Here is a 20,432-nt window from a genome sequence, read left to right on the forward strand (position 1 = left end):
TATGGACTGTATGTAGTAATAGCAGTTCTCCTTTTGTTTGATAGATGCCCAATGTGTAAAATCTTGCTCTATGTGGTGCACAGCTGGATAGTTTTGTGGATGAATTTAGTAAAATCTTCTATATGTGTTACACTGAGAATTGAAATTTACTTGGTTCAAACATTACACCAAAACCGAACTTTCTTGGTTCAAACACTACACTTAATTCGAGGGTATTTTCAGAAAAACACACCCCTATAAGCCCATTACGTGCTCACTTAACAGCTCCGTTAGAGCTTCCGTCACAGAGTGACCAGCGTGCCCACATTTGGCAAGTTGGAGACCGCGGTTTGGCATTCTACAATTTCGTGACCAATGTGCTCTTTCTTGTCAACTTGGTGTACCGCGGGTGCGTTTTTCTCTTGTACTAATATGTGTATATTCTTAGTGACATTACCATGCATTTGTTCTTATTTGTGCTCTCATTCTGTTCATGTAAAACGACATTACCCAAAATTTGTTCAAGAGAGATCCTAAGAAAAACAAGAAGGGCAAGTTGGTTGAAGGGAAGCTATTTGTAAACTGATTTTAGCACGTGGCTTTATTGTGCGGCTGTTGGAGATGCAGTAAGAATGAGAGTTTGGCTATAAAGTGCATTTTTTGAAGGAGCAAATTAGCTCGTCTAAAGAATATAGTGGCCTTTAATCTCCTAAACTATAGGCTTTCGGCTAGAGATGCTCTAACACCGGCTCGAAAATTTGGAACCCCAAAAAAAATCGTTCCTGTGCGGGGGCCTATGTGCATGACTGCGTTGGTTCGCTGTGGAGTGTTCCTGCTGGAGGCGCACCTCCGATTCTCCGAAGCTGCTCGATCGGTCGCAATATCGCTACCGGTCCCGGATTTTCCCTGGCTCTCGGCGAAGTGGACACCACCGGGCAATGGCCACGTCGTCGACGCTGAGCCAGACACAGCGGTACGCGGCGGGTGCGCTCCTCGCGCTCGCGCTCCGCCAGGCGCAGATCCACCAGCGCGTCCTCCTCGGCTCCCACGGCCTCGACGAGGACCCTGACCTTGACACCGCCGTCGTCTGCAGCGCCGACCCCGACGGCCGCGACCTCTGGACACACGACTCCCGTGGCCTCCTCTTCCCCGTCCTCAGGTCAGGTGGCCCCCCACATTCCGACATGCGTGCGTGCTCCGCCTCCTGATATCTTGATCCGGCGTACGTGGCATGCTTTCTCAGGTTCCTCGAGATCGACCCCAAGGCATGGCCGGGCGTGGAGAAGACGGCGGCGACCTCCGATCCCAAGCACCACATTGGAGCCGTACGTTTTGCTAACAACACACCGCATCCCCCGTCTTGAATTGAGTTCCTTCCACCCCCACATTTCGACGTATCGTGTGATGTATATGGCGCGCGCAGTTTCTCCGGAAAGTCTTCGAGGACGAAGACGACGGCGAGAAGGCCGCCGCCGACAGGTCCGACCTCGAGTTCGCGCTCGCCAAAGCCGTCGACGCCATGGCGATGGGCCTGGAGAACGACGTTGCGCCGGGAGACCTGTTCAAACAGCAGGTGTTCGGTGAGTGCTCCAACAAAGACGAACAAGAGGACGACGAAGGGTCGCCCAGCGGCGGCCGCTCCTCCAAAGACTACCGGAAGATGGCGGTGCTGTACATGCTCCTCTCCGCCTGTGTGGCGGACGTGAACATGGCCGAGGACGGCACGGGGTCGCCCCGCATCAGGAAGGGCTACGACGCCCGCCACCGCGTCGCGCTCCGGCTGATCGCGACGTGGCTCGACGTCAAGTGGATCAAGATGGTACATAACATCTCCGTGTCTCGATCTCTAGTGCAAACGAAATGGCATGCGAGCTCCTACCGTGCTAAATCTGTCTTTTGCCGTCGAACACCTTTGGCATTGTAGGAAGCTATCGAGATAATGGTTGCTTGCTCTGCTATGGCTGCAGCGAAAGTGGAAGAGCAATCGCGTGAATGTGTGTCGCCCAGGAGCAGGTGGCAGAGCTGGAAGCGTGGAGGGATCATCGGCGCCGCGGCCTTGACCGGAGGGACCCTCATGGCCATCTCCGGCGGTAAATGATATGTGAAATGGTGTCAAAATCTCGATGAGACTTCTCTACCATCTGCTGAATCAGTTAGCTGGATCTTCTACAGGTCTTGCTGCTCCAGCGATTGCTGCAGGGTTTAGTGCTCTGGTTCCAACGTTGCACGCACTTGTCCCTGTTATAGGGGCTAGTGGATTTGCTGCTATGGCTACCGCTGCTGGACATACTGCTGGTTCTGTAGCAGTTGCTGCATCATTTGGAGGTGAGCCTGAATATTCCGAATGATATTTCAGTGAGGCATTTCACATTTTAGATTTCCCCCCTCATTTTTATTGTTTAGTAGTAACAATGTGCATTATTGCTCTAGTGATCAATCAAACGAGTGTAATGAGGAAATTAGAATTGAATATTCTTTTATAAAATGGAATATATATCAATCCCTGCCTCCATTTGATGATCTAGACTTCCATAATTATCCATAGTGACTAACCATCATCTTTGTTTGGAATCAGCTGCTGGAGCTGGGTTAACTGGGTCCAAAATGGCCAAAAGAATTGGAAATGTGAAAGAATTTGAGTTCAAAACCATTGGCGAGAACCATAACCAGGGTGTATGTGTTTGTTTTTTCACTTTCAGTTGTACAGTGTTGGTTATCCAATGCTCTGTCTTGTGTTTCTTGTAACAACTATAATGATGTTTACTGATAAGATAAAATGGGTTTCATGATATGTTTTTTTGTTACAGCGCCTAGCAGTTTGCATCATGGTGTCTGGGTTTGCTTTTAATGACGATGATTTTTCAAAGCCTTGGGAAGGATGGAAAACTAACTTAGAGAGGTACATTTTTCCTAATACAGCAGTTGCTGAAGAAAACGTTTCTTACTGCCCATTCCTCGGTAGTATTTTTCTATGCTTCAGTGTTATAACAAATAGGTTTTGGCTAACGATTACCAGAAATTTGATTTACGATATAACAAGTCAGATAACCCATTGAGTTTTACACAATCCATTTCAGCCACAAGCTTGCACTGTGTAAATCTTTTCAGCATCGTGACTAGAGGATAGTTGCAGCTCTCATTGATAATTCGCAGGTACATTCTTCAGTGGGAGACTAAGCATATAATTGCCTTGAGTACGGCAATACAGGATTTTCTGGCATCAAGTAATGTTCATGATTCATGCATAATGTGCACTCGTGCAGTGATAAATTTATTAAGGATTCCTGCTATCACTACAGGAGTTGCACTGGAGTTGGTGAGGGAAGGTGCAATGCAGACTGTCTTAAGTGGGATCATTTCGGCATTTGCGTGGCCTGCTACCATAATAACTGCTGCAGAATTTATCGACAGTAAATGGTCTATTGCTATTGACAGGTGTCTTCCTACACTCTTGCCCATATTTTGCTCTTCTTTTATTTTCAGTTATCCAAGGCATAGTTGCACAAAAACTGAATACTACATGGAAGTACTTAAGAGCACGCTTCCATTCTCGGAGACAGACATACAGGATTCGAATCATATTTTGTTTGTAGATTTGTACATCAAATGTTTAATATCCCTATTCAGTCATTTGAAATTTGAATTGAAGTTCTGGAAATCCCAAAACGTTCGAAATTCGATCTGTTCCTGCTAGTAAAAAAACCTGTCAAAAAAGGGTTCCAGGGGAACCATGCAGGAATTGGAAACTATATCCTGATCAAGAGCTCTACTTCAGGCAATATTGTGTAGTTCATTCTTTCTAAACTTAGCCTCCAGACCAGTAATATTTTCTACCTGATAAATCAAGTGGGTGATTCCAGGACAGATAAGGTTGGGAAAATGCTGGCTGATGTTTTGCTTAAGGGTTTGCAAGGAAGCAGGTACCTCTGCCCACAATTTAAAGAATTCAGTAAATGCTGTCTGCATGAGCTAATTTCTCCCTCGTATAAAAATTCACAATCATTTCCAGGCCTGTCACCCTCATCGGTTTTTCACTCGGTGCGCGTGTCGTGTTCAAATGCTTGGAAGAATTAGCTCTGTCGGGCAATAATGGTACGTCATTTTTTGAGAGAATTCCTGAGCTCTAACTATGTGCACATATGGAGTCGGTTGTTTATTCAGCTGACAATTTTACCATGAACAGAGGGAATTGTTGAGAGGGCTGTGCTGATTGGTGCTCCGGTTTCAGTTAACGATGAGCTATGGGCTCCCGCCAGGAAGGTATGGACAGTATTATTTTGACCTTTCCCTCCCAGGAAACTGCGAGCAATTGTTTTCATAGAATCATATATACACCAACCTGTATATATGTGCAGATGGTTGCTGGAAGGCTTGTGAATGTGTACTCTACCAATGATTGGATCCTCGGTGTCACTTTCCGCGCGAGGTAACTAGTACCATCAACGCCCAGTTGGAACTATTTCTTGTGAAACTCGTGTGTTTCAAACATGCCCAAAGCTCAGCCTGCAACCACCGCGTCTCGTTTTTCTCTGATGACTAATGAACCTGATAAAATGACTTGTCATGCAGCCTGCTCACGCAAGGTTTGGCTGGTATCCAGGCGATCCAAGTCCCTGGAGTTGAAAACGTACGTGTTTTTGCCTGGCGCATTCAACTGAGTAAGCTCCTCCTTTTCTTGACTAATTAAGTTGTGCAAATCATACGCAGGTTGATGTTAGTGATCTCGTCGTCGGGCACTCTTCCTACCTGGGACTCATGCAGCAAATTCTGGAGCAGCTCGAGCTGAATACCTACTACCCGGTGTTCTCTCCCAGCACGCCCAGGTCGAAGTAACCACAACGTTGTTCTGCTAGATGAGTACTGTGTTTCATGCTACTGGATGTCACATGTGATAAATATAGCGATATATGTTCTAGTAAATAAAGGAAACTTCTATTGCAAGAAAATAAAAAAACGTCTTGCGGTGTATTTTTTCCTGTGTGCAATGGGAGCTAGGAATAGGGGGAGGGGGGTGCTTTCTCTTAGCAAAGAGAGGATAGGTTAGTAAGAAAGATTTATCAAATTTGCATCAATTCTGTTAGAGACGAGAGTCCATCAGTGACAAAAAGGAATAAAAATGGAGATAAGGAGTCACCTTGCTGAAGCCCATGTGTCGGTGAAATGAATCCAAGAGGTTCCCATTGAATTTTACAAAATACTTCACTGACGTTACACACATCAATGAACCGGTGAGAGAACCTCGGCTTTTGTATCACTTGCTTCAAGAATACCCAATCAACTATGTCTTTGATAAGTCCATTTTATATCACAAAAGCTTTTTATGGGACCATTTTCATGTGATGTTGAGATGATATTGCCAACCAAGGCAAGGGTCTTTATCTATTTACCAAACACTTTGACAACAATTTGTAAACAACATTACAAATACTGATTGGCCGATACTCATATAACTTGCATGGATTACTTACCTTTGAAATTCACCTTCTGGCATGATACTCGTTCTAAAAAAAATGTACCGCAGCCACAACATTTATCTTCAAAGTGTCCTAATTACGCTAGAAAAACCTCGCGGGAATGCCATCTGGACCAGATGCCTTTAGCAGCCCAATTTGAAACGGTGCATCCGAGATATCCTTTTCTGTAAAATCACAACATAAACGGTCATTAGCCTTGGCTGTAACACTCATTAAAAGCTCTACCGTCGGACGTGGATCAAGGTTATGACAGCAGTAAAAAGATTTTGGAAATATTTTGTTGCCATAGCTTGGTTGTCGCAACATCATCACGTGTAACCCCGCATCTTTTGTTAACTTGCGGATTTTATTTTCCTACCAACTTGTACCTCCTCAATCTCACCTTTAATAAGCAAAGCCACATGACCAGAACATGGCGTAATCACATACATCACCGAGTAGAAAGGGTACAGGTTACGCCAAGAATTAGTGGCAACTGCATGGTCCAATCTAACTTTTACATTTGAATTGAATTCCCAAACCGTTTGTTATCATATGTGTGAGGGACTTCTGAGAACCCAAGATCAACAAGGCCACACACCTCTAATATATCTCTGAAATCTGCCATTTGTCCCTCTGATCTTGGAGTGGCTGAGAAGTGCTCAAACGACCACATGCATTCATTAAATTCACCGGCAATCAACCACGGCAGATCATGCAACTTTGCCCAGGTCAGCGGTTGGTCGATGACGGGGCGTTAGGTTCATGCATTGAACTTCAAGCTGTCGAACGGAAATCCAGGTTGTACTCTATTAAGAGAAATGTGTGGCCTAACAAAAAAAGCCAAAGTGACTAAATCTCCAATTGTTTCTAAATGAATGGCATGTTTGGAAATTGAAGAGGTCTTAAAGACTTGGCTAAGCACTTACATATTACCGAAAATATTAGGGAACATTGTTTAGATTTTATTGCTATCTCCGAGACGGGTAAACGGAGTTATTCAGTAAGTTTTCTAAATCGCCTTTCAGGCGGGGAGGACTTTGCTTGGATATCCCGCCCACCTCGGGGACGCTCTGATGGCTTATTAGTTGGAGTCCGAACTTCGACTATGGAGATTCTAGATAATTCCGGTGGTGAGTTTCATATCAAACTTCACATTCGGAATAGGTCTGATAACTTCATATGGAGTTTGGTTTCTGTCTATAGAGCCGCGCAGGATGGGCATAAGCCCGCTTTTCTCCGTGAGTTGGTAAATCTGGTTAAGGACAATCCTCATCCTATCATCATAGGAGGGGATTTTAACTTGCTTAGATACCCTCAGGAAAAGAGCAAGGGTAGGTTTGGCACCCATTGGCCTTTCTTATTCAATGTTGTCATTGATAGCTTGGATTTGAGAGAGGTGACAATGGTTGGGAGACAATTCACATGGGCAAATAGTCTTCCTGAGCTGACATACGAGAAGTTGGATCGAGTACTTATGGACTCTGATTGGGAATTTAAGTTCCCTCTACTCTCAGTACGAGCTCTTCCTCGTATCGAAGCCTTGTCAGATCACGCGCCTATTTTGTTAACTACTGGGAAACCATTGCCTCAACATAGACGTCAGTTCAAATTTGAACTTGGATGGCTATATCGGGATGGTTTTGCGGACATGATTAAATTCATTTGGGATAAGCCGGTTGCTGGGAACACCACAATCCAAAGGTGAAATAATAAACTACGTTCGGTGCATAGATACCTTGGGGGGTGGGCCAGGCACATGACTGGGCAGCTCAAACAAGAGAAACCCAGCCTAACATTACACATTGATGATTTAGAGGCAATCGCTGAAGTACGCCTGCTGACTGCGCAAGAAATTGAACTAAAAAGTCAATACAATGCAAAGTTAGCCGGTTTACTTCATGAAGAGGAACTCAAATGGTACCAGAGATATGAGGCCCAGTTCCTATTGGAAGGAGATGCGAATACGAGATACTTTCATAGTGTTGCCAATGGTAGACACAGAAAGAAACACATTCACTCTCTTGTACAGGAAGAGGGCATGATCGAATGTCATGAGCAGCTTAAATCCTATATTACTTCTGAATGGATCGTAGCGAACAAGAGGGGGGTGAATGGGCGCTACGTAATTTTTAACCTTTTGAGTTTTAGTGCGATGCGGAAGTAAAGGTGATAGTTTTGATGTTCGAGGTGATCCTAGTATGATCCTAGGCTAGTGCAACAACCAAAAGAACCAAGCAATATAGTAAAGTTAAGGAGCGGGACAACCGGGGAGCGCGGAGACGAGGCGAGGTTTGTTCCCAGCAGTTCCTCCCACAAAAGGGAGTACGTCTGCGTTGAGGAGGTGCTAGCCACGAAGACTAGACGGCCACAACACGAAGGAAGGCCTCACCTTCTTCCTCGAGAGAGCTCCACAAAGGGGCTCCCCCTTCTCCACTAAGACACCGGTCAAGGCGGTGGTTCCTTCACAAGGTTGGGGCGAGCTCCCGAACACTAGGAGGCTCCCAACACCCTATGGGGATAGCACAACTCTAAGCTAGCCTCCATAGGAGCACTTCCTCCAAGATCCCACCATAGGAACCCTAACTCCAAGATCCACTAAGGACTAGCTGGTATTGGTGAAAACTCTCTTGGTAGAACTATAGATCGGGGCCTCCTCCACCACTCCACAAAGTTTGGGCAAGATTGGTTGGATGGATGGGGAGATCCTCAAGGATTGAGCTCAGCAACAATGGATGAGAGAGAGAGAAGAGATGAAAACGAGCTGGAGAAGAAAGGGCCTTTTTATAGGTCCCTCCAAATCCAACTGTTATCCTCAGATCCCACACGACCGGTACTACCGCTTGGGCAAGCGGTAATACCGCTCTGGGTTCGAATGCTCTCCACAGATTCGCCACGTGGGCTCACAGCGGTAGTACCGCTGGCGGTACCGCTTCGGTATCGTAACGGCCTCTGTGAGCCCTGGACTCCTCGGGGCACCTTAGCGGTACCAACGCGGTAGTGCCGTAACTTGTGTTACGGTACCTAAGCGGTACCAGGGCGGTACTACCGCTCATGGTACCGTAGAGGTACCGTAACGCACTATGTGGGACAATTCAGTGCAAATACCCAGAGCGGTACCTCAGGACGGTACCAGTAGGGTAGCGGTACTACCGCTACTGGTACCGGTAGTACCGGTCAGACAGAATCTGTTGTTTTTCCTCTTTCCCTCTCCAGCCACGTCACCTCGCGACACACACACAAAACCAGAAAACCTATAAGCTACGCTTCAGTCCTCCGATCATGACGTGTTCAGCGAGGGCATCGTGCACCTGCAAATCTGTCAAAGACAATCTATGCACACGTTTAAATTCAGTCAAGTGTTGTTATCAAACACACAAAACATGGGGTATAGACCTTGCTCTTTCAATCTCCCCCTTTTTGGTGTTTGATGACAACACAAGAATTTGCAATGGATTAAGATATTATGATAAGGTTCTAGATTTGCAAAAGCTAGACGGAGCTCCCCCTAGACGTGTGCATAATTGGAATATGCATTTGAATACAAATGAACACATCCTAGAGAAACAACTCCCCCTAGATTCTACAAACCATGCACATATGCAACAAGGATATTTGACAAGTTCATATAGCATATGCACACTATGGAGGCAACATATGGCAACACAAGGAGCTTTGGGTGGATTTGTCATACCTTTGCCTTGAGAAAACCCAAACTCACAATAAATGCCTCCATAGGATTGGTGTAGCCGACAATAGATAAACAACGAAGACCAATCTAGGCTACCACGAATAAGTCTTATTACAAACCGGGGAGATCCACGAATAGAGTAGAAAGCATACGAATAAGTTCTCAAATAACTAGGGATAAAACATGATGCCAAGGCCGAATAACCAAAATGAAGCACCAATCCCTTGGCATCGCCATGCAAATACCCATCCTCCTAATAGATCAACTTCTCCCCCTTTGGCATCATAACAACAATAAGGGAGAAGAAGCATGCTAGCGCCCCAAAGAGATCACTCGTCATCATCATCCTCGTCTTCATCCTCCTCGCCCTCCTCGTCATCCTCCTCATCATCACCTTCCATATACTCATCCTCCTCGTCCTCTTCATCTTCATCGTCTTGCCGTGAGGTGGTGGAGAGGGGCGAATGATGCGCTCGGGGATGGAGTCCTCGGAGCTCGACCAAGTGTGCTTGGACTTCCACTCACTGGGAGGTGTGATGTTGTCCTCGGAGCCCTCGGAGACGGGGAGACCCATGTGCCTCATCATAGTCTTTTGGCGTTGACGAATCTTCTTGTTGTCATGATGGGCTTGATACATCTTGTCTTGGAGGTCCTCCTTGAAGCAAAAGGACTTCTTGAGGCGAGCGGTGAGCTTGGCGAAGAGGCCTTTGGTCTTGACGGAGGTGGGCACAAAGTCGGAGTCATCACTATCGGCTTCCTCCTCCTCCGGGTCCTTGGGAGCATTCTTGCCATACCTTGGGGAATTACTTGGGGGCTTCTCTCCTTATGGATGGTGATGGGGCAGCATTGTTCTAGGAGATCTCCACGGCGAGATTGTTCCCATTTGAGGCAAATGAGCCTCATGATGTAGGGTGCATATTGAGGAAGCTTGCGGAGGAAGGCACACTCACGCATCTCATGCCATATGTAGTCCATGACATCCAATTGCTTTCCGCTACCCCTCATCTCATCGGTGCGCACTAGGAGGTTCACAAGAAAGCCATGCACTTCATCTTGGTTGGTGTGCTTGGGGTTGATAGTGCTGCGGTAGATGCGGTTCATGATGTCGTAGACGGGAAGGAGATGATAGGCACTTCCACACAACGTTCCCCCGGGGATGTAGAGGTTGACCATCTTCTCCTTGGCCATTGGCTTGTGTTGAAGGTGAATCCGGAAGAGGTTGATGTCGTTGTCGGGGAGATCATAGCCAATGCCCCTAGCAAACTCCTGCCACGTGGCCTCCATCTCGAGTTCCTTGGTCATCCACTTCAACGAGCGGAAGCCATACTCATCTTCAGGAAACACCACGGTGGCAAAGAATTGACATATCACCTCCTTGGAGTAGTTGTGGGAGAAGGTCATCAAGGGAATAAGACCTTGCTCTTCGCATATCTCAAGTGCCTCCCCAAAGTATTATGGCTTAGAGCAGAGCTTGTCCATGTTGATGGAGTATTGGGGGCAACAATTGAACTCCTTTGACCCATAGACTTCATTGTAGATCCTTTCTTGATTGGCGTGGTAGAAGAGGTTGTTGGGGCATAACCGCGGGTTCCTTGGTACCAAATAGTGGTTGACTCTCCTTATCTCCAAGAACTCCGACTTGGTGAGAGCACTCATAGGCTTTTGGGGACCCGAGGTGGTCCACTTGCTAGTTGTCGCTGCTGCTGCCCTTTGACGCTTGGTGGTCCTTGGCGAGATAATCTCCTCTTGCTCTTCTTGCACTTGGTCACGGGGACGATGAGATGAGAGTTTCTTGCCCCTCTTCGCGCCGCTAGAGAGGTTGGATGGACATGTGAAGAAGCATAGGTTGAGGAGGGAATTAGGGGTAAGTGCACAAGCCTTGGAGTTAAAGATCAAAAAGGAAGTTTCAAAAAAAAAGATCAAAAAGGACACTAACAAGCAACAGGAGTGAAACCAGTCATAGCGGTAGTACCGCAACTTAGACCGGTAGTACCGCTCGTGAACGAGCGGTACTACCGCTCGAGATCAGCACAACTAGATCTATGTCGAGATACATGGCATTGAAGTTCATAGTCTCACATAATGTTGCTAGCTAGTATCCCTGTACATGGAGAGGCTTCCAAGAAGGTTTCTCCACCAAAAAATCCAACAAACCCTAACCTATGCATCTAGGGAATCCAACAAACCCTAGAGAGAGAGGTTCGAGTTCATACCGGAGGACATGGTGGAGGAGAAGGTGGGGAAGCTTCTCGACGGAGGAGATTTGACCGGGGATGGTCGGAGGAGGAGATCGGGGCCGGTCTCCTCGGGTTCTTCGAGCTTGGAGTCGTCCTTGACTAGAGGTGGGTGGGGGAGAGTGGTGAATCTGTTTGGATTCGTCCCCACCTGATACCTTAAGTCAAAGCCGAAAGCGGTAGTACCGCTCGTATAAGCGGTAGTACCGCTTACCGGTACCTGACCGGTACCTTGGGAGGTAGTACCGCTCCTGGGCAAAATCCTGACAGTCATCAGGACACTGCACCGGGGCGGTAGTACCAGCCTAAGGATCGGTAGTACCGGGCTCCAAGTCTCAAAAATCCCATATTATGTTGTAGGCTTGTGCGTTTAGACTAAAATGGCTCAAGAGGTAGGTATTGGCTTAGGTTTAGATCGAGAAACTGGTAAGGTACTACTCAACCAAGCTGGCAAGGATCAACGTGAAAAGCCAAGCTTGGGTGAATCTCCCACAAAGAACATGGAGAAAAGAAAAACCAAAAACAAAGAAACCAAAAGAAAGTCAAAAAGAACCGAAGATAACCAAAAACTCCTCAAGGAGGAGGTTGGTGGCCGAAGCCACCGTGTAAGAGTATAATAGTGTGACGTCGCGTAGATATATCTAGGACTCACTACTAAGACTCAACATGAAGCTCATTAGTCACTTATTTGACAAATAGAGTACGTTTTGGATTTCTTTATGCATTATTGGGGGGGGGATAGCTCAGTAAGTTTAAACCGCACTCCCCCTATGTTCATGCGTGCTTTTCATCAAGACATTTAGCTAAAGAGTGGTATGTGCATACCCACACTTAACACCGCCTTGCCGGTCTCATCGAGGGAGACTTGACACTTTAAGTGCATTGGGGTTCCTATACCGTTGGCCCCCTTCACATCGAAGCGCTTGAGAATGTCTTGAACGTAATTTGCTTGATTGATGAAGATGCCTTGACGCATTTGCTTGATTTCAAAACCAAGGAAGAATTTGAGCTCCCCCATCATTTCCATCTCGAACCTTGCTCTTTAGATCTCCAATGATATAGCGCAAGGAATAAGACTTGTAGTAATATCTTCACGGCGAGTATTGGCCATAGGAGTAGATTCTTGTGAGGCCACTTAATCTTCATCATGGTTTGGATCCCCGCCTTGACCACCATTGTTGTTGTAGAAGACATCATCATCATGAGAATCGGATGACTTGGGGGTATTGGAAATGATAGTATCCGGAAAGATTGTCCCCAAATTGAACCACTCGGTGAAGAACTTTAAGCTTGGCCTTGGTCACTTGGTGTCAGTTGTTGTAGTAGATGACCTTGCGGTTGTCATTGTTGATGCCAAACTTGAGGTTGTGGTAGTGGTTGACTTGCACTTGGTTGTTCAATGGAAGAAGCTTGGCCTTGTGGTGTAGATGGCTCCACGTGGGTGGAACTTGATCCTTCCCCGGTACTCGTAGAAGGTAGCTCTTGAGGTCGGCGAGTGCCAACACCCATCCTTCCTACGGTATCTGGGGGAATTTCATCTCCTTTCTCACAAGAAGCACTTCGCTCCCCCAAAGATCTATCATCTTCATCAAATGTCACATCACAAAATTCCACAACCCACCCAAAAGACTTGTACTCCATCATCATGTTTGAGTGGCTTCAATTAAGGTTCGATTCTCCCTTTTGGCGACCCCATTTTGTTGGGGAGTGTATGGCGAGGAGTAGTGATGTTGGATTCCTTCTTCACCGAGGAAGTCATCTAAGGTGTAGTTCTCGAACTCCATTCCATTGTTGCTCCTTATTGCGAGGATCGTGGTGTCGTACTTGCGTTGAAATTGATTGGAAAACTTCATCATGGTCCGTTGAGTCTCACTCTTGTACTTGAAGAAGAATACCCAACAATAGCGTGAATAGTCATCAACGATGACGAGGCAATACTTCTTTCCTCCAAGAATTTTCATGAGACGGCAGGCCAAAGAGGTCAACATGGAGAAGTTCCAAGCATCTTGTGGTATATATGGTTGTCTTGGCTTTGTGAGGAGCTCCATGCATTTTTCCTTTAATGCAAGCCCTACAAACACGATCTTTACAAAAGGAAACATTTTCTATTAGTCCTAGAATGTGTCCTCTCGGAGTGTCTTGCTCCACAAGAGGACCACCATATGTTCATTGTAAAAGGTACAAAGACCCATATGTGCAATTTGATGAACGGAAAGTAGATTGTAACCAAGAGTCTCGACAAGGAGGACATTCACAAGTGAGATGTCGGGTGTTACCACCACCTTGCCGAGACCCAATACCTTTGATCTTGTGTTGTCGCCATAAGAAACGGTAGAGTGAGATGGCTCGAGGTCGACAACAATTTCCTTGCTTCCGATCATATGACTTGTGGCTCCACTATCAACCACCCATTTAGCACCACCAGAAGCATAATCCTACAAGGAATCAAGTCTTGGATTTAGGTACCCATTTTTCAATGGGTCCTATCATGTTAGTAACAAGGGGTTTGGGAACCCAAATAGTCCAATCAACATTGTCCTCTTGAGGACCAATAAAGCGAGCACTAATATGTCCATAGTAATCGACAAAAAGAACATGAGAAGGGTTGTTAGAGCCGGCGAAGCCCCTTGTGGTGGAATCGGGAACTCCACCCCTCCTTGAGTGAGAATCATCTCCCTCATGATTGATCCTCATGTTCTCCTTGTTCTTCTTCTTCTTGGTCCTCCTTCTTCTCTTCCTCTTTGGCTTGGAAGCCACTCCTACTTCATTGCAAGAGCCCTCATTGGATCCATCTTTAGCTTCAACAACTCTCTCCAAGTATTGGACTTGGATTTGGAGTCTATCAATCTTGGCCTTCAAGCGATTTACTTCATCTTCATGCTCCAGGTGAGGGTGAGTGATATCGAACACTTGGACCTCCTTTGCCTTGTTCACCCGGAAATGTTTCATCAATGCTTCTTCTTGGAGAGATTTCATCTTCATAAGTAGGCGCTTGTGGCTCTCCAACTTGGCAATGTCACCTTCATGATTGCAACAAGCACGGTCCTTGCTCAAAGGAAAGTACTCCTTCAAGGCTTCCTCTTGCATTGAGTTGACCTCCATAAGCTTGGCTTTGCTCCTCTTAAAAGAGGCAATTTCTTCCTCATGGTCACAACAAGTAACCTTCTCTTTGCTCATGCGGAGGCACTCCATTAAGAACTCTTCTTGCATACCATTCAAACTTAGTAGCTTGGCCTTGGTCTTCTCAAGAGCGGCAATTTCTTCTTCATGATTGCAACATGAAGTCTTTTTCTTGCACAGGTGGTAATACTCATCCAAGGCTTCTTCTTGAAGGGAATTGACCTCCAAGAGCAATGCATTATGCTTCTTCAAAGATGCAACTTGATTAACAAGCTCGTCTCAACATGAGCTCGAGCCTTCATCCACTTTCTCCTTAGGAGCTTCCTCTTGAGGATGATCACATATCTCGGAGAGAAGCACATACTTACTCTCCAAGGATTTGAAGTCCTTGGTGAGGGTAGCAACTTCCTCAAGAAGTAATTCGTGGTCATCCTCAAGAAGAAACTTCTTCTTCTTGAGCTCACCCACCAAACCAAGAGCATGATCTCGGTCCTTGGTGAGTTGGGAGATGATGGCGTTGTTAGAGTCTTCGAGGGTAATGACACTAGCTTCAAGAGACATGCGCAAATTTTGCTCCTCCTCATATGCTTGAGAGAGAGAGGCAATCTCATTTGCCGCCTCCCTCTCAAGCCTCTCCTTCTCCTCTATAAGGTCTTGAGCCGCACCAAGTTGAGCCATGAGGGCCTCAACATAGGTCTTGGTATCCCCTTGCATGTTAGTGAGAAAAGCATCCAAACCCACAATCTCATGCTTAATGGTGAGGCTAGTGGCATCATCAATAGATATAGCATTAGAGGAGGATGTAGGTTTGGAAAGGGGTTCTACCTCCGAAGATACCTTTGCCATGAGGCAATGGGAGTTGTTGGTGATGAGGTTCTCATTAGGAGAGTCGAAGAGGGAGGTGGAGGGAGTGGATATGGCGATGGCGGCCACTCCCTCCTCTTCCTTGTTCGAGTTCTTGTCTTCATGCTCTTCACCTTCATCGGAGGAATACTCCTCACGGATAATGAAAGCTCTAGGCTTCTTGGTGAAGGAGACTTTAGCGTCACCGGGCTTGGAGGAGAACTTGGAGAAACCTTTGGAGAGGGATTTGAACTTGTCCTTGCGGACAAGCCTTCCACCATTATCTTCCCTTCTCTCATAGACACAATCTGCGACGAAGTGGCTTTTGTCGCCGCAATTGTAGCATGTTCTCCCTCTTTTCCCCTCCCTTGGGTTCTTTCAGAAGTTCCTTGGAGATTCACGAGGCGAGTATCTTCTTGGCCTTGAGCTTCATGTCTTGTTCCCATCCCAAAAACTCTTGGCGGCAAGAGCCATGTGTTCATGATAATTGGTCTTGAGATCATCCGTACCCCACTCAATGGGATCCTCATCGCTTTCACTAGCTTCATGCTCCTTCATCTTTAAAGCGAGGTTGGGCTTGCGGCTGTTGTGAGCGCGAGCAACAAGATCCTCCGCATTCTTCTTGGAGATGTCCAAAGCAATAACTTTACTAAGGACTTCATCGGAAGTCATAGCGCGGAAGGAGGCATTTTGGCGGATGGCCGTCAACTTCACTTCCTCATATGGGAGGAGAGCATTGTAGAACTTTCTTTTGATCCAATGGTCATCCACAAACATTGCTCCAAGATCTTGCATTTGTACGGCAAGAGCGATGAGGCGACGGTACATTTCTTCCGGAGATTCTCCTTCACTCATGACGAAGTTGTCAGCCATGTTGTTCACTTCATCAAATCAAGAGCTTTGAATGCTCTCATTTCCGAGGAAGAGCTTGTCGAGTTTATCCCATGCTTCCTTGGCGGTCTTGAGAGAGCGGATGTGAGCATGGTCCTTGGGTGTTACGGCCATGTGAATCATGTTGATGGCGGTGGCGTTGAGTTGGTCATCCACCAATTCTCTTTGAGTCAATTTATTTGGGTCTCGTTGTGAATAGCCATTCTCGATGATGCGCCAAAGCTCGGTAGAAGCGCTGCGCACATGAGAACGCATTAAGAATTGCCAATTTTCAAAGCTATTCGATTCAAGTAGCGGTGGTGAACCATGAGACAAAATATGAGGCATAGGTATTGGGACATTTATGTTGTAATCACTTGGTGGAGGCACCACATGATTACCTCCTAATTGTCCCGCAACCGGTGGATCATCCTTCCCTTTTGAAGAAGTGATGGCTTCCCCAAGCCCTTCCTCTTGTTGGTTTTTCGTCGATTGAGCGACAAAACCAATAAGAGGAAATTAAGTAGCTTTGGGTGGGGGAACCTCGGCACTTTCCTTAGGATCTATGGTGGGGGTTAGTTTTGGAGCTACCAACTCCATCATCATAGCCTTCATTTGGTTAACGATGGACGACTCCAATTTCTTGAGGACATCCAACGTAGCCGTTGTGCTATTGACGGTAGATGGTGGAGGTGGTAGCTCAACGGGAAGGGACCCATTCTCGGCCGCCTCTTGTTCGGCCATTTCTTAGGCGGTAAAGCCCGAGCAAGAAAACCTTGCCCTGATACCAATTGAATGGATCGTAGCGAACAAGAGGGGGGTGAATGGGCGCTACGCAATTTTTAACCTTTTTGAGTTTTAGTGCGATGCGGAAGTAAAGGTGATAGCTTTAATGTTTGAGGTGATCCTAGTATGATCCTAGGCTAGTGCAACAAGCAAAGGAACCAAGCAAGATATTAAAGTTAAGCAGTGGGACAACCGGGGAGCACGGAGACGAGGCGAGGTTTGTTTCCCGCAGTTCCTCCCACAAAAGGGAGTACGTCTGCGTTGAGGAGGTGCTAGCCACGAAGGCTAGACGGCCACACCACGAAGGAAGGCCTCACCTTCTTCCTCGAGAGAGCTCCACAAAGGGGCTCCCCCTTCTCCACTAAGACACCGATCGAGGCGGTGGTTCCTTCACAAGGTTGGGGCGAGCTCCACAACAATAGGAGGCTCCCAACACCCTATGGGGCTAGCACAACTCCAAGCTAGCCTCCATAGGAGCACTTCCTCCAAGATCCCACCATAGGAACCCTAACTCCAAGATCCACTAAGGACTAGTTGGTATTGGTGAAAACTCTCTTGGTAGAACTATAGCTCGGGGCCTCCTCCACCACTCCACAAAGTTTGGGCAAGATTGGTTGGGTGGCTGAGGAGATCCTCAAGGTTTGAGCTCAACAACAATGGAGGAGAGAGAGAGAGAGAAGAGATGAAAACGAACTGGAGAAGAAGGGCCTTTTTATAGGTCCCTCCAAATCCAACCGTTAAGCTCAGATCCCGCACGACCGGTACTACCGCTTGGGCAAGCGGTAGTACCGCTCTGGGTTCGAATGCTCTCCACAGATTCGCCACGTGGGCTCACAGCGGTAGTACCGCTGGCGGTACCACTTCGGTACCGTAACGGCCTCTGTGAGCCCTGGACTCCTCGCGGCACCTTAGCGGTACCAACGTGGTAGTGCCGTAACTTGTGTTACGGTACCTAAGCGGTACAAGGGTGGTACTACCGCTTGTAAGCGGTACTACCGCTCATGCTACCGTAGAGGTACCGTAACGCACTCTGTGGGACAATTCAGTGCAAATACCCAGAGCGGTACCTCAGGGCGGTACCAGTAGGGTAGCGGTACTACCGCTACTGGTACCGGTAGTATCGGTCAGGCATAATCTGCTGTTTTTCCTCTTTCCCTCTCCAGCCACGTCACCTCGCGACACACACACAAAACCAGGAAACCTATAAGCTACGCTTCAGTCCTCCGATCATGACGTGTTCAGCGAGGGCACCGTGCACCTGCAAATCTATCAAAGACAATCTATGCACACGGTTAAATTCATTCAAGTGTTGTTATCAAACACACAAAACACGGGGTATAGACCTTGCTCTTTCAACTTCTTACTAGAAGGGTCTGTTCGGCGAAACTGAGGAATCGGATCTATCCCTGGATGAATCCAGGATGGATGATATTCCTCACGTGACTCCAGAAGAAAATGTCATTCTAATTGCCCCTTATGCCGAGGAGGAGATTAGGAAGGCGGTCTTTCTGATGGAGCATAATAAGCCACCATGACCGGATGGTTTTCCAACCGAATTCTATCAATCTTTCTGGGATGTTGTGAAGACTGATTTATTGGAATTATTTACGGAGCTTCATGCGGGACAGTTGGATCAATTCTGCATCAATTTTGGTGAAATCATTCTTTTACCGAAAGTTACTGATGCGGAACGGATCCAACAATTCAGACCCATATGTCTTTTGTTTCAAAAATTTCACAAAAGTAGCTACTATTCGACTGAATTCAGTGGCGGATCATGTGGTGCGACCTTCTTAGACGGCTTTCATGCAAGGCAGATACATCCTAGATGGAGTTGTCATCTTGCATGAAACAGTTCATGAGATGCACCGCAAAAAGTTGAATGGGGTCATACTCAAACTCGACTTTGAAAAAGCCTATGATAAAGCTAAATAGTCCTTTCTTCAACAAACACTTCGGATGTAAGGATTTTTCTGATGAGTGGCGCGCTCTAATTAATAATACCATTTTTGGTGATAGTGTTTCCATAAAGATCAATGATGACATTGGCAAATACTTCCAGACAAAAAAAAGGTCTCGGGAAAGGCGATCCATTGTCCCTGATGCTCTTTACCATTGTGGCGGATATGCTTGCAATTATAATTAAACGCGCTAAGTTTGATGGTCAAATTGAAGGTGTGTTTCCCCATTTAGTTGATGTGGGCTTATCAATTCTTCAGTATGCCAACGGTATAATTCTACTTATGGATCATGATTTAGCAAAGGCACGTAATCTGAAGTTAATTCTTTCAACATTCAAGCAATTTTTAGATCTTAAGATCAACTTTCATAAAAGTGAGTTGTTTTGTTTTGGCGAAACCATAGATGATACCAATCTTTAGAGTAAAATCAATGATGGGTCATTGAACTTGTCGGCGGGGTTCAGTTTGATCACTGTACTTCAAAAATACCAATTTACGATAACTAATACGAGTTGCATGCTCATAGACGGTCACTCATCGTCGGTACAACATTATATTTGATGACGAGGCAAATTATAAACACCATATGTCAGACTGAGTTGGGTTACAGTTGTGCAATTATTTTTGCAAAAGGCCCCTCGAATTTTTTCCCCTCCACCTTCTCCAACTCGGCTAAATCCTCCACCCCGTCTAGCCCCGTTCCCCAGCCACCGCCCCTTATCTCCTCGTTGTGGCCCTTCTCCGGCGCCGACGACCGCCGTAGACTTGATAGGATGCGGCTACGCACCTACGAGCAATTAACCCGCAATGGTAGCATACCGGAGTCACGCCCCAGCATCACGCGTGAGCCCGGCCCATCATGGTCCGTCAGTGGTACCGACGGATGAGTTCCTGGGGCTCGTGAAATCAGACGTGGACCCTGCATAGGATGCGCACGACGGCGCACAGTGTCGGCCGGCGCTCGGGCTCCCCTGCACACAGTGCTACATGCGCACCATACCGCCTCCACGGCCGCGAGTGACGTGCGGGTCGCCGGACGCTACTAGGTGGAGCGTCGTGGTGCCATCCATACCCGAGCTGCATTGGTGGCCGCCTCACCGCCGAGTCGGCCGACCTCCACGACACGTCCGGCTAATGCAAGGCTTACCCGTCTCCACCGCGTCACCCCGCCGTCGGCTTCCTCTCCGACAGCCGCCTGGTTCATCTCCGCTGGTCTGTGCCCACGCCCGCTGCTTGGTCGAGGAGATCCAGAGGGTTGGAGCACGCAAAGAAGCAAGGGATTTTGCTCGTATCGAAGCGATTTTCGGAAGGGGGGAGGGTGGCGCGGTTGCGAACGCATGCGCCGCAGAAGCATAGGAAGGTGGAGCACAAGATTGACCCTAGGCCGCAAAAGAAGAGGAAGGTGGAGGTGGCACCAACCAACCGGCGTACCCTGCCGCTCGTGCGCTGCAGTCTCTCCACGCCGCCGCTGAATTAGCACGCCGGTGTGCCCCTG

The 20,432-nt window shown here is 47.1% G+C and overlaps 1 protein-coding gene across 1 annotated transcript; it reads left to right on the top strand.

Annotated features, from left to right (window-relative positions):
- Positions 1–800: 800 nt before the first annotated feature.
- LOC127306080 (uncharacterized) lies at positions 801–4,947 on the top strand. Its single transcript, XM_051336683.2, has 15 exons — positions 801–1,138; positions 1,223–1,304; positions 1,403–1,798; positions 1,904–2,069; positions 2,152–2,304; positions 2,555–2,652; positions 2,787–2,878; positions 3,133–3,203; positions 3,279–3,414; positions 3,840–3,899; positions 3,989–4,071; positions 4,163–4,239; positions 4,335–4,405; positions 4,549–4,606; positions 4,687–4,947. Exons 1-15 carry the CDS (start codon positions 918–920, stop codon positions 4,810–4,812), a joined length of 1,890 nt encoding a protein of 629 aa, XP_051192643.1. The 5' UTR covers positions 801–917; the 3' UTR covers positions 4,813–4,947.
- Positions 4,948–20,432: the final 15,485 nt, after the last annotated feature.

Source organism: Lolium perenne, chromosome 1 (genome assembly GCF_019359855.2).
Source record: "Lolium perenne isolate Kyuss_39 chromosome 1, Kyuss_2.0, whole genome shotgun sequence".
Classification (NCBI taxonomy): domain Eukaryota; kingdom Viridiplantae; phylum Streptophyta; class Magnoliopsida; order Poales; family Poaceae; genus Lolium; species Lolium perenne.

Bases quoted from the DNA above. Each gene is read 5' to 3' on its own strand.
- LOC127306080 (XM_051336683.2), top strand. From the start codon at position 918: ATGGCCACGTCGTCGACGCTGAGCCAGACACAGCGGTACGCGGCGGGT. The intron at 3,415-3,839 runs GTGTCTTCCTAC...GGGTGATTCCAG, and splicing joins TGGTCTATTGCTATTGACAG to GACAGATAAGGTTGGGAAAA. The intron at 4,607-4,686 runs GTACGTGTTTTT...AATCATACGCAG, and splicing joins AAGTCCCTGGAGTTGAAAAC to GTTGATGTTAGTGATCTCGT.